General features: G+C 43.5%; 2 protein-coding genes across 3 annotated transcripts; one reads left to right on the forward strand and one right to left on the reverse strand.

Moving 5' to 3' along the window:
* Nucleotides 1-3318: 3318 nt before the first annotated feature.
* Nucleotides 3319-8522, reverse strand: LOC144706297 (uncharacterized). 2 transcript variants are annotated; one of them, XM_078579180.1, is made up of 6 exons: nucleotides 8441-8522; nucleotides 8159-8350; nucleotides 7879-7936; nucleotides 7386-7574; nucleotides 7258-7321; nucleotides 3319-3580 (listed from the first exon to the last, which is right to left on the reverse strand). In XM_078579180.1, exons 2-5 carry the CDS (start codon nucleotides 8285-8287, stop codon nucleotides 7305-7307), a joined length of 393 nt encoding a protein of 130 aa, XP_078435306.1. In that variant the 5' UTR covers nucleotides 8288-8350; nucleotides 8441-8522; the 3' UTR covers nucleotides 3319-3580; nucleotides 7258-7304. The 2 variants fall into 2 exon arrangements, with proteins under 2 accessions (XP_078435306.1, XP_078435305.1); XM_078579179.1 differs by lacking the exon at nucleotides 3319-3580 and having other exon boundaries at nucleotides 7158-7321.
* On the forward strand, nucleotides 4313-7616 carry PSF1 (partner of SLD five 1). Its single transcript, XM_078579178.1, has 5 exons — nucleotides 4313-4582; nucleotides 5440-5621; nucleotides 5693-5855; nucleotides 6491-6640; nucleotides 7100-7616. The coding sequence occupies exons 1-5, from the start codon at nucleotides 4508-4510 to the stop codon at nucleotides 7124-7126; spliced, it is 597 nt and encodes a 198-aa protein (XP_078435304.1). The 5' UTR covers nucleotides 4313-4507; the 3' UTR covers nucleotides 7127-7616.
* Nucleotides 8523-10336: the final 1814 nt, after the last annotated feature.

Below are 10336 nucleotides of genomic sequence, written 5' to 3' on the forward strand. Positions count from 1 at the left end.
AGTAAGACCGGAAGAGAGAGGGGGGGGGAGAGAGCGAGAGAGGAACAGTGGGTGAAAGAATGAGGAAGAGAGGAAGAGAGGAAGGAGAGAGGGAGAGGGGGAGAGGGGGAGAGAGCAAGAGAGGGAGAAAATGAAATAGGGAGACAGATAGAGGGAAAGAGAACGAGAGGGAGAGAGTGAGAACGGGACAGAGGGCGAACGAGAGGGAGAGTGAGACCGGAGTAGAGGGAGAGTGATGCAGGATGGACACTGTCGACGTCCTGCGGCGGGAGCGTGGATCCGTCTGTCCTTCTCGGGGACGTTTATCTTGGACTGGGCCTCAATTCATAGAGGCCGAGGGTGACCGTTCTCCACTCGGTCAACGCCCACGCGGTCGTCGTAGAGGCATTGGTGGGCCGGACGATTGGTGGGCGGATAGGTTCAGCCGGCCGGATGACGAATACGGCGGCGAACAATACAGCGGCATACAGCAGCCGAGGGGCGGGGCGCGGCGAGGCGGCGACCCCGTGGTGAGGCGGCGAGACGGCGAGACAGCGACCCCGTGGCGAGACGGCGACCCCCGCGCGGCGGGCGGCTGCCCCGCGCGGCGGGCGGCTGCCCCGCGCGGCGGGCGACGACCCCCGTGCGGCGGGGCTGTCCCGCGCGGCGGGCGGCTGCTCCTTGCGGCGGGGCTGTCCCGCGCGGTGGGTGGCTGGCCATGCGGCGGGGCTGCCCCTTGCGAGGGTGGCGTCCCCGAGCAGCAGGCGGCTGCGCCGCGCGGCGAGCGGCGCTCCCGCGCGGCAGCGGCGGTGGCATCCGCGAGGTGGGGGCGGCCCCGTGGGCGGGCGACGGGCCTGAGACCCAGGATCCCGGCGGCGACGGTGGCGGCGGCCGCCTGGGGTTTCGTCGGGTGAGGCCGACGGAACAGGGGCGGAACGGGACGGGCGGCCAAGTCGGCCCCGTTTCGTTCCGCCCTACTCTCTCTCACCCTCTTTCTCTCTTCTTCTCACACGAAAATGGGACGGGGCTTTCTTTTCCAAAAATTCAAATGGACTTGTTCTTGCTCTTACCCTAGGGGTCCTATATATAGGCCTCTTGGTTTACAAAGGAAAAACCCTAAGCGAAAACAGGAAATTTTAACCTAGACTTAGAAAAACAAAAAAAAAAACTAGATAACTTGTGGGCTACGCCATCAGAGAGAGAGAGTGAGAGAGAACGAGCGGGAGAGACAACGAGAGAATGCAAGAGAGAGAGAGAGAGAGGGAGGGAGAGGGAACGCGCAGGCGACAGGGAAAGAGGACGATAGAGAGAGAGAGAGAGAACGAGCGGGAGAGAGGACGAAAGAGAGAGAAGAAGAGAGAATGGGAGAGAGGGGGAGAGGGAGAGGGAGCAGGTGAGAGGGAGAGTAACGGTCTTCGGTCCAGTTTGCTGTGCGAATCGGACCCTGACCAGAAGGTCTGGTCAACCCTAAAAAGGCTGACCGATGGTCCGGTTTGGTCCTGTCTGACCCTAAATTTGGACTTATCACAAAATAATTGGTGTCGTTATAATATTTGACCAGTTAGAAGAGAGAGAGTGAAAAGAAGAATATTTTTTTAATTTCATCTTTCCCTCGGTCCACACAATGCATTATTTGAAACAATACATCCTTTTTTTATTGGGCCACGTGAAGCTAAGTCAGAAAAAATTAAAAGAAGATTGTTAATATTAAATGCCATTATGGCATCGCTAATCGTGATGTCATAACAATTCAGGTAAATGATGGGTTGACGCCAATCATTAACCAGGTTTAATGATTGGCTGTCACCAATCATTATCCCTAACTATGGTTGGTCGCGGTTCAACAAATCAAACGAAGACACATGGTGTCACAAAAATAAAAAATTTAAAAATATACTAAAATTCATATTAAATTAAATAAATCCACAAAATTTATAAATAAATATTTTTTTGACTTAGAAAAATAATATCCTTTGGAATTTAATGTTGAAAAAGTCCAAAAAATGTATCTTTAAGAATCATACTCTTCCAGAATGTAACAAAAATCCTAAAAATACGTAAAAATATAGAAAATTTTGAATTTCATTCTAAAAATAAATTAATCATTTTAATCTTGATAAAACACATGCATAACCAATATAATGCAAATAAACATGTAAATGTGTTCAGATTAAACTACTAAATATGTGTGTTATCACTGGCCCATCCCATGTGGTAGTGTCACATTAGTGACCGGGGTTAAAAATAATGATCTGAATGTCTTTATTAGTATATTCTTTATTAGTAGCAAGATTATATTATGTTTGAATGTCTTCTTACATCATTCCTGGTTCACAATGATCTGCATTCAAGAAACTTTGACTCTAATTTAACACAGTCTTTCACAAGGGCTGGCACCAACCTTTGGAAGATCATGTGTCCAAACAATGGGGTTTTTTAAAATAGTTAATTTATTGAGATTTATAAGGCTTCTTAATTAATTCTAGACATCACAATTCCTATTTTATTCTTTAGACCCCTGTCATCGAGGACTCGATTGTAAAGACTACATTTGTAGTGAAGACGCATATGTTAAGTCTTCTATAATAATTGTGCACATCATAATATCTGGTGGTGACCATGTGTGGCCATTATTTATCATTATCTAACTCCTATTTTTTTGCATAAATGAACTCAAAAGGAATGCTGTCAAGTTACAATAAAATCACTGCCATTATGACACTTATAGTTTTTAACAGTGGTGATACGTGGACACCTCATCAAGTTATTACATTAATTATGTTTTTTTCTTATGAAGATTTCTTCCATTGTCATTTTCTTTTTCAGATTTCACTAGTTAGATAATGAATAATAATATGAGTGATTACGTGTTCAATTTTTTGTTTCATCATTCTTAATTTAATGACAATCAGAATAGTATTGTAACAGGTACCAAAGAAATTGATTTGTAATACCTCAAGACATTCTCTAATGAATTTCCTTATTTAAGAGTATTGATTGGGAGAAGTGACTAGACTTAGAGACAAATAAAACCGTTATAGACATATTCTATATAATTGTATCCCAAAATATCACTGGTTGTATCCACACAAAAATATAAATTTTAAGGGTGAAGTGAGTAAATGAAACCCACGTAAGCATTTTAAAATCATACGAATCAAATATCAAAAGACACAGAATAAGATAACCAGCCTTGGTTATTCAAGTAAGAGTTTCTTCCATAACACACTGACATACATGTTTCTTTGGCCTGAATGATCCTCTCTGATCCTCTCCATTTTACAGATAACAATTCTAGTATTTTATAAAAGAATAGAGATTTATGATAAGTCACAAAGAAATAATATAATTATTGTATGTATTCCTTTTTGTATATAGTTGTATTGACTCAATAGCCACATTCTATACTTCTTCTACATACATGAGATTCTCCCACACTGGCAACAAAATTGAGAATATAGGCTGCATATATTTATAACAAGCCTCTCACAAATCGTGTTCTGATCCTCAATGGGGTCTTTTACAAGACCAGCTGGCTGGGCTCCTGTCATCAAGGATCAGCTGCAGTGCCAGGCATCACCAGGCCGAGCATCAGGACAGCCTACAAAGAGTCTTGTTAGATTCGACCCTCGGTGCAATTTTATAATAATTAGATTATGTGCATACATGTAATTCACCTGCACTGGCAACAAGATTGAGGAACTTCGAATACCTCCTAGCATGAGTTATTTGTAGGGCCGTCATGTCACACGTCACGGTGACGGCAATGTGACAGACGATGTGACAGATGACGTGACGGTGACTGTGACCAAATTAGGGGCCTGTGACGGTAACTGATGACGAACTAGGCATGACAGTGACTTGACGGTGAAGGGAGGCCTCGGGCAATGACGTGACAGGATGTCCCTCACGGATGACGGCCGTGACGGATTTTTAGAAATGACAAAAAAAGCTTAAAAACTCAGCCCAAAGATAATTGGAGTTATTCCCCTCCAATTCTCTCTCCTCCGCATGGTTGTTTTTTCCGTCACACGTGAAGGTGACCTTGTCCAGTGATGGGGACGTGACGGGGACGCTGCAAACCGTAACGGTGACGTGACATGACGGATTTTTCCGCAAATCCTCAGACGTGGGACGAGACGGTGACATGATAAAACTTTCGTCACATCACCATCCATCAATGATCGTCATCCGTCCCGTCACTTCCGGGGCGTCACTTCCCGGACGTGTCGTCCCCTAGCTATTTATACCCACTTCGATATGTGGGTTTGCCATCTTGGGTTATTTATGCCATTTGTCTTTATCCTGAATAGTCTATAATCAGTCTGGAGCCCATTAGTTGATATTCCCGCCTCTTTTCCCTCTTCCCGCCTTTATCAGCCCCTCTTCCCACTTCGCCTTCACGGCAATCAGCTTCTCCGTTCTTGGCAAGAAGATAATCAACTCTAGAAGCGGGGGGCCGCAGTATAGTTGCAATCAGCTTGGAGACAAATCCCCTGCCGAGTTGTATTCTTCAGCGAATACGATAATGTACGGGCGAACCGCGTCTCAGCTGCTGCGTGATTTGAACTCCGCCGATGGCGAGAACCTTCAGCCTTTCAACGTAAGTTCCTACATATATCTCTCGATCTATCAATCTATCTTTGTTTATCTATCTATCTGTCTACCTCACTCTCTGTCTATCTATTTACCGCTGTCCGTCTATCTGTCTATCTATCTCTCTATCTCTCTCTATCTATCTATCTATCTCTCTCTATCTCTCTATCTTTCTATCTTTCTATCTTTCTATCTATCTGTTTCTGTCTATCTCTCTATCTATCTTTCTCTGTCTATCTCTCTATCTATCTATATCTGCCTATCTCTCTATTTATCTATCTCTGACTATCTCTCTATCTCTCTCTCTCTATCTATCTATATCTGCCTATCTCTCTATTTATCTATCTATGTCTATCTCTCTATCTTTATATCTATCTCTCTGTCTATCAATCTATCTTTATATCTATCTATATATCTATCTCTCTGTCTATCAATCTATCCTTCTATCTCTGCCTATCCCTCTATTTATCTATCTGTCTCTCTCTATCTCTCTATTTACCTATCTATGTCTATCTCTCTCTCTATCTGTCTATCTCGCTCTATTTCTATCTCTCTATCTCTATCTCTATATCTATCTCTCTATCTCTCTACCTCCCTATCTATCTATCTATCTTATATCTCTATCTATCTATCTATCTATCTATCTCTGTCTATCTATCTATATCTCTCTCTATCTATGTATCTATCACTGTTTATCTATCCATATTCTTCTCTCTGTATGTCTATCTATCTATCTATGTTTCTATCGCTGTTTATCTATCCATATTTCTCCCTCTGTCTGTCTATCTAACTATCTATCTCTCTGCCTATCTCTCTATCTATCAATCTATCTATCTCTCCTCTAATTCGGGTGAAAACTCGCAGGCCGACGCGTTCGATCAGGTCATGGCCGAGTGCGAGAACCACCACCAAACGCTCCAGTCCCTGATCAGGAAGATGGAAGAGGCGCCGGAGGACGCGCACAAGGCGAAGAACGAGGACCACTTTGGCGCGGTCATCCACCATCTCTCTCTCCTCCGTAACAAGCGCTGCCTCATGGCATACACGTGAGAGATACATGGGCATCTCATCATGCATCATCATCTCTCTCTCCAAGGGTGTTCTTATTCTGATGCAGGTACAACCGCGCGGGGGTGATTCAGGGGCTGAGGTGGAAGGTTGGCGCGAAGTTGCCAGAAGAGATCATGCAGAAGCTCAGTTTCTCGGAGAAGGAATATTTCAAGAGCCACTCTGCGGCCATTGAGTCCTGCATGTCCGAACTCGACCTCGACCTCACCGTGGTATAGACATGGTTGTTCAGTTCGTTTGGTGCGAATCTGTGCGATTTGTTCGTTATGTTTGGTTTTCTGAACATAACATTAACAAATTCGTGCAGATCATCGCACACACCCGTGTGCGCGAATTTTTTGTTCGTTTCAGACGAACAGAACAGAACAACCATGTCTAGCGATAGACATGGTTGTTGGCTTCGTTTTACGCGAATCTGTGCGATTTGTTCGTTCTGTTTGGTTTTCCGAACATAACATTAACAAATTCGTGCAGATCATCGCACACACCCGTGTGTGCGAATTATTTGTTCGTTTCACACGAACAGAACAGAACAACCATGTCTAGTGGTAGACATCGTTGTTTGGTGTGTTTTGTGAAACGAACAACCATGTTAGCGGTAGGCATGGTTCGGTTGGTTTTGTGCGAATCTGTGTGATTTGTTTGTTCTGTTCGGTTTTCTGAACAAAACATTAACAAATTCGCACAGATCATCACACCCGTGCGCAGTTCTTTTGTGAGAATTTTTTGTTTGTTCCAAACGAACAGACCAGAACAACCATGTCTACCGTGGTAATGCATGATTTGAAGCGATGCATGATCATGTATCATGCATGCATTATGATGATGATGGTTATTATGATGATAGGATATGGTGCCTCCGAAGGACCCTTATATCCAGGTGAGGGTCCTCGATCACATCGGCGACAACCTTTCTCTCGGCGACCATACCTTCTCCCTTACCAGGAACTCTGTCCACTCCGTCCGCCGCACTGATGCCGAGCAGTACATCTCTCAGGTTGGCCTATCTCTCTCTCTGTATATCTGTACATGTCCTATCTATCTCTCTGTATAATTCAGAAAGAGATATAGACACTTTACGCAGAGATTTATCTCTCTATGTACATCGATCTATTAGTTCAGAATCTACATCGTTTTGTATATCTGTCCATCTATATTTCAGAGAAGGTATCGTTTTTGGCAAAAATATAAACATATTCCTAAATTTGGGTCAGTCTGGACAAAGATTGGTAAGGTAACCATCCAAGTTTGGTCACAAATACCTATCAAAATCGATTTCAAAGTTCAAAAGTAAAAATCGAAATTGAGGTTAAAGGAATCAATCTTAGCAGGTAAAAAGACCAATTCCGTCATTGCTTTTCAATAAAGAATAAAAGACAAAATTGCATATTTGTACGCTTTCTTATAATTCAATTTGTATTTACATTTTTTGTCAATAACGGGATGTGAATGGCAGGGCCTTATGGAAGAGTTCTTCCCCTGAGCTGAAACTATTGGCGCGATGACAGGGTAAGTGGGAAACAGAGAACACAACTCAAGCCAACTCGGATGTCTTTTCAAGGTACATACAAAACAGTATAATTGATGGGTAGATCCGTAAACAGTGGAACGTACCTTTCTGTGCGTCGTCTTATCCTTGGCGACTTGAACCAAGTCCTGAGCTAGTAGTAGAACGAGCCTGGAGGTAGATGGGTCAAGAATATTCCTAATACGCAGCGATTTGCACGGGGGAACGTACTCACCTTGCCACCACTCCCCCGGGATGACGTGGCCTGATACGCTGGCGTCGTCGGCTTTGTATGTCGTCCCGGGTGGCATCAACGGCACGTACTCGTCTTTCCCGCCGTAGTGGACGGACATGCCGAAGAGACAGCCATTGATCTCCGCCGGAGACGACGACCTATTCTTCTCGTCTCGAAATATCTCGTCACCTGCAATTTGAAATTTGATTTCGATTGAAATTTGTTTGAGCATGAATCGGACCACTTCTTACACCGCTTAATCCGTAATAATAGTTTGATTCGCATGAATTGGATGATTCGCGGATAAGAATAGAAGAAATTCCGCTATCATCCAAAAACGGCACCGATTTATCCCTTGAGTTGTTCATTGTGATTGTTAAAATTTCATCCGAAATGAGATCGTCCGTCTTAGCAAATCAACAGATCCGATAATGTGAGAATCTCAGCAGCTATATAATAATGTCTTTTTTAAGCTTTCGCATCTCATTCTCACCTTCAAGCGTCTTCGGAAAGCCGAACACGTCTAGCTTGGAGAAGTTCGTCCCCGACACCTGTGAAGATTGCAAAAGCTGATTAAAAGAAAGATGAAAAACAATGAAGCATCTATAAGTGAAAAGGTCATCTGTAACAGAATGAAAACTCGATGAATTAAGTGTAAGTTCGTCGGCACTGCATAATGACATTGGAACGCATCAAAATAACATTAGAGAAAGGAAATAGAGAAACGGAACCAAAACAATAAAAATGAAAAGGAAATGTACGGGGAAGGCCACCTGGAAGACGGAAGGAAATTTTTTTGACAAAGACGAAGACAAATCGGAGGACATCTTCACGCCTGCCGCATCATCCACAACCGACAAAGGCGAGGGAGACGACGAAATAGCCTTCTTCTCGGCCTCCATGATCTTGCCAAAGACGAAGAAACAACGATTCCCAAACTCGCGCTTTCAGCGATGAAATCTGACCTGAGAAGTATTCCCAAAAACGCTGAAAACAACGATTCCCAAACACGCGAAGTAATCTACTCGATTTCGTTTTCAGCGATGAAATCTGACCTGAGAAGCAGAGATTGTTGATTCAGAGCGACGAATAAATCAAAGAGGAATATAATTTCTGGTTGAGATGCACTTCGTATTTATAGACCGCTCAGTCAGCAGTGTAGTAAAGTCCGAATCTGAGACAAGAATGCTATTAGCAAATTACCCCCTACTCTAAAATAAATTGACAAAATCAACAGTTTTATTTGTCTGTACACTCTACAGTAATTGCAAGTACCTCCTACAAAAGTTAGGTCAGAAATAGTACCGCATTGTTTGTTTATTTCTATAATGGGTTTATTTATAATTTGGCAAGACACAGAAACCATTGTTTCCCCCCATGGTAGATAACCATTAAATGGGCCCGGAATGTACCCAAAAAGCAGATGCCATGTCTCGTAGTGATATGACATCAAACAACGGATGATGATGACAAGTCGACGATGACGATGATGAGTCATCGTCATCATCTAGCATCTGGGGATGATGATGATGACATAGATGAGATCTGGGGATGAAGATTGCAATTTGCCATCTATTGCCAAACCCTCGATTGATATCTGTAGGTGACGATCGATAACTTATGATAATTATACGTGATTCAGGATTCCCATGGATTAATAGCCCTGTTTTTTTGTTTTACGAGTCTAAAATTTAACTGCGACCGATTAATTTTATGATAGGAATGAACATTTTCTTCTGAAGTCATCGCTTATACTTTTCTTCAATCGTTTTCATCAATTGAGGTCCAATACTAGTTATACAGAGTTATGATTTGAGTATAGCAAAATAATGTAAAACGAATTACGAAATTATATGGAGAAAGTCATAGAGAAATAAGCGTTGAAGGAGGGAGGGAGGGGGGGCCGGATATATATATATATATATATATATATAGAGAGAGAGAGAGAGAGAGAGAGAGAGAGAGAGAGAGAGAGGGATAGAAGGAGAGGTAAGGCAGAGAAAGGAGGGAAAGAGAGATAGAGAAAGAGGGACAGAGAGAGGTAGAGAGAGAGAGGGAAATAGAGGGGGTTAGAGAGAGAGAGGGTGATAGAGCGATGGAGAGGGAAGGAGGGAGATAGAGAGAGAGGAAATGAGGGAGAGAGTGAGATATAGATAGGGGAGAGAGAGGGGGGAGGGACATGGGGGAGAGAGTGAGAGATAGATGGGGGAGAGAGAGTGAGAGATCGATGGGGACAGAGAAGGGGGACAGAGAGTGAGAGATAAACGAGAGAGAGAGTGGGGGGGCGAGAGTGAGACATAGATGGGAGAGAGTAATGGGGGAGAGAGAGTGAGAGACAGATGAGAGAGAGATTGGGGGGGCGAGAGTGAGATATAGATGGGAGAGACAGATGAAAGAGAGAGAGATGGGAGAGATAAATGGGGAAGAGAGAGAGAGAGATAGATGGGAGAGGGAGATGGGAGAAGTATAGATGAGAGAGAGAGAGAGATAGGGGAGAGATAAATGGGGAAGAGAGATGGGGGAGAGAGAGAGAGAGATAGATGGGATAATGGGAGAGAGATAGATGGGGGAGAGATAGGCGGGACAGATAGGTGGGAGAGAGATAGATGGAAGAGAGAGAGAGATGTGGGAGAGAGATAGAGAGATAAGGAAGATAGCTGGGGAAGAGAAAGTGAGAGAGATACGGGGGAGAGAGAGAGTAGGAGAGGTAGAGAGAGAGGGAGGGAGAGAGAGAGGAGGAGCGAGAGAGTGAAAAAACACGGGATCCTTGTTAATCCATGAAGGAAGAGGAGAGAGGGAGAGGACAGAGAGTCGAGAATGTTAACAGATGATCGTTGTTAATCCATGAAGAAATCATAATAGTTGCTTCGTATTTATCCGAATATCTAATAGCTGTTAAGATAGTTTCAATCACTTAATCATAGCCGTTAAAACAAAATATAATGGCTATG

Source organism: Wolffia australiana, chromosome 8 (genome assembly GCF_029677425.1).
Source record: "Wolffia australiana isolate 7733 chromosome 8, ASM2967742v1".
Taxonomy (NCBI): domain Eukaryota; kingdom Viridiplantae; phylum Streptophyta; class Magnoliopsida; order Alismatales; family Araceae; genus Wolffia; species Wolffia australiana.

Coding starts and splice junctions, on each gene's coding strand:
- PSF1 (XM_078579178.1), top strand. CDS start 4,508: ATGTACGGGCGAACCGCGTCTCAGCTGCTGCGTGATTTGAACTCCGCC. Junction 4,583..5,439: donor AGAACCTTCAGCCTTTCAAC/GTAAGTTCCTAC, acceptor GAAAACTCGCAG/GCCGACGCGTTCGATCAGGT. Junction 6,641..7,099: donor CCGAGCAGTACATCTCTCAG/GTTGGCCTATCT, acceptor TGTGAATGGCAG/GGCCTTATGGAAGAGTTCTT.
- LOC144706297 (XM_078579180.1), bottom strand. CDS start 8,287: ATGGAGGCCGAGAAGAAGGCTATTTCGTCGTCTCCCTCGCCTTTGTCG. Junction 7,937..8,158: donor AATTTCCTTCCGTCTTCCAG/GTGGCCTTCCCC, acceptor CAATCTTCACAG/GTGTCGGGGACGAACTTCTC. Junction 7,575..7,878: donor CTTTCCGAAGACGCTTGAAG/GTGAGAATGAGA, acceptor TTCAAATTGCAG/GTGACGAGATATTTCGAGAC.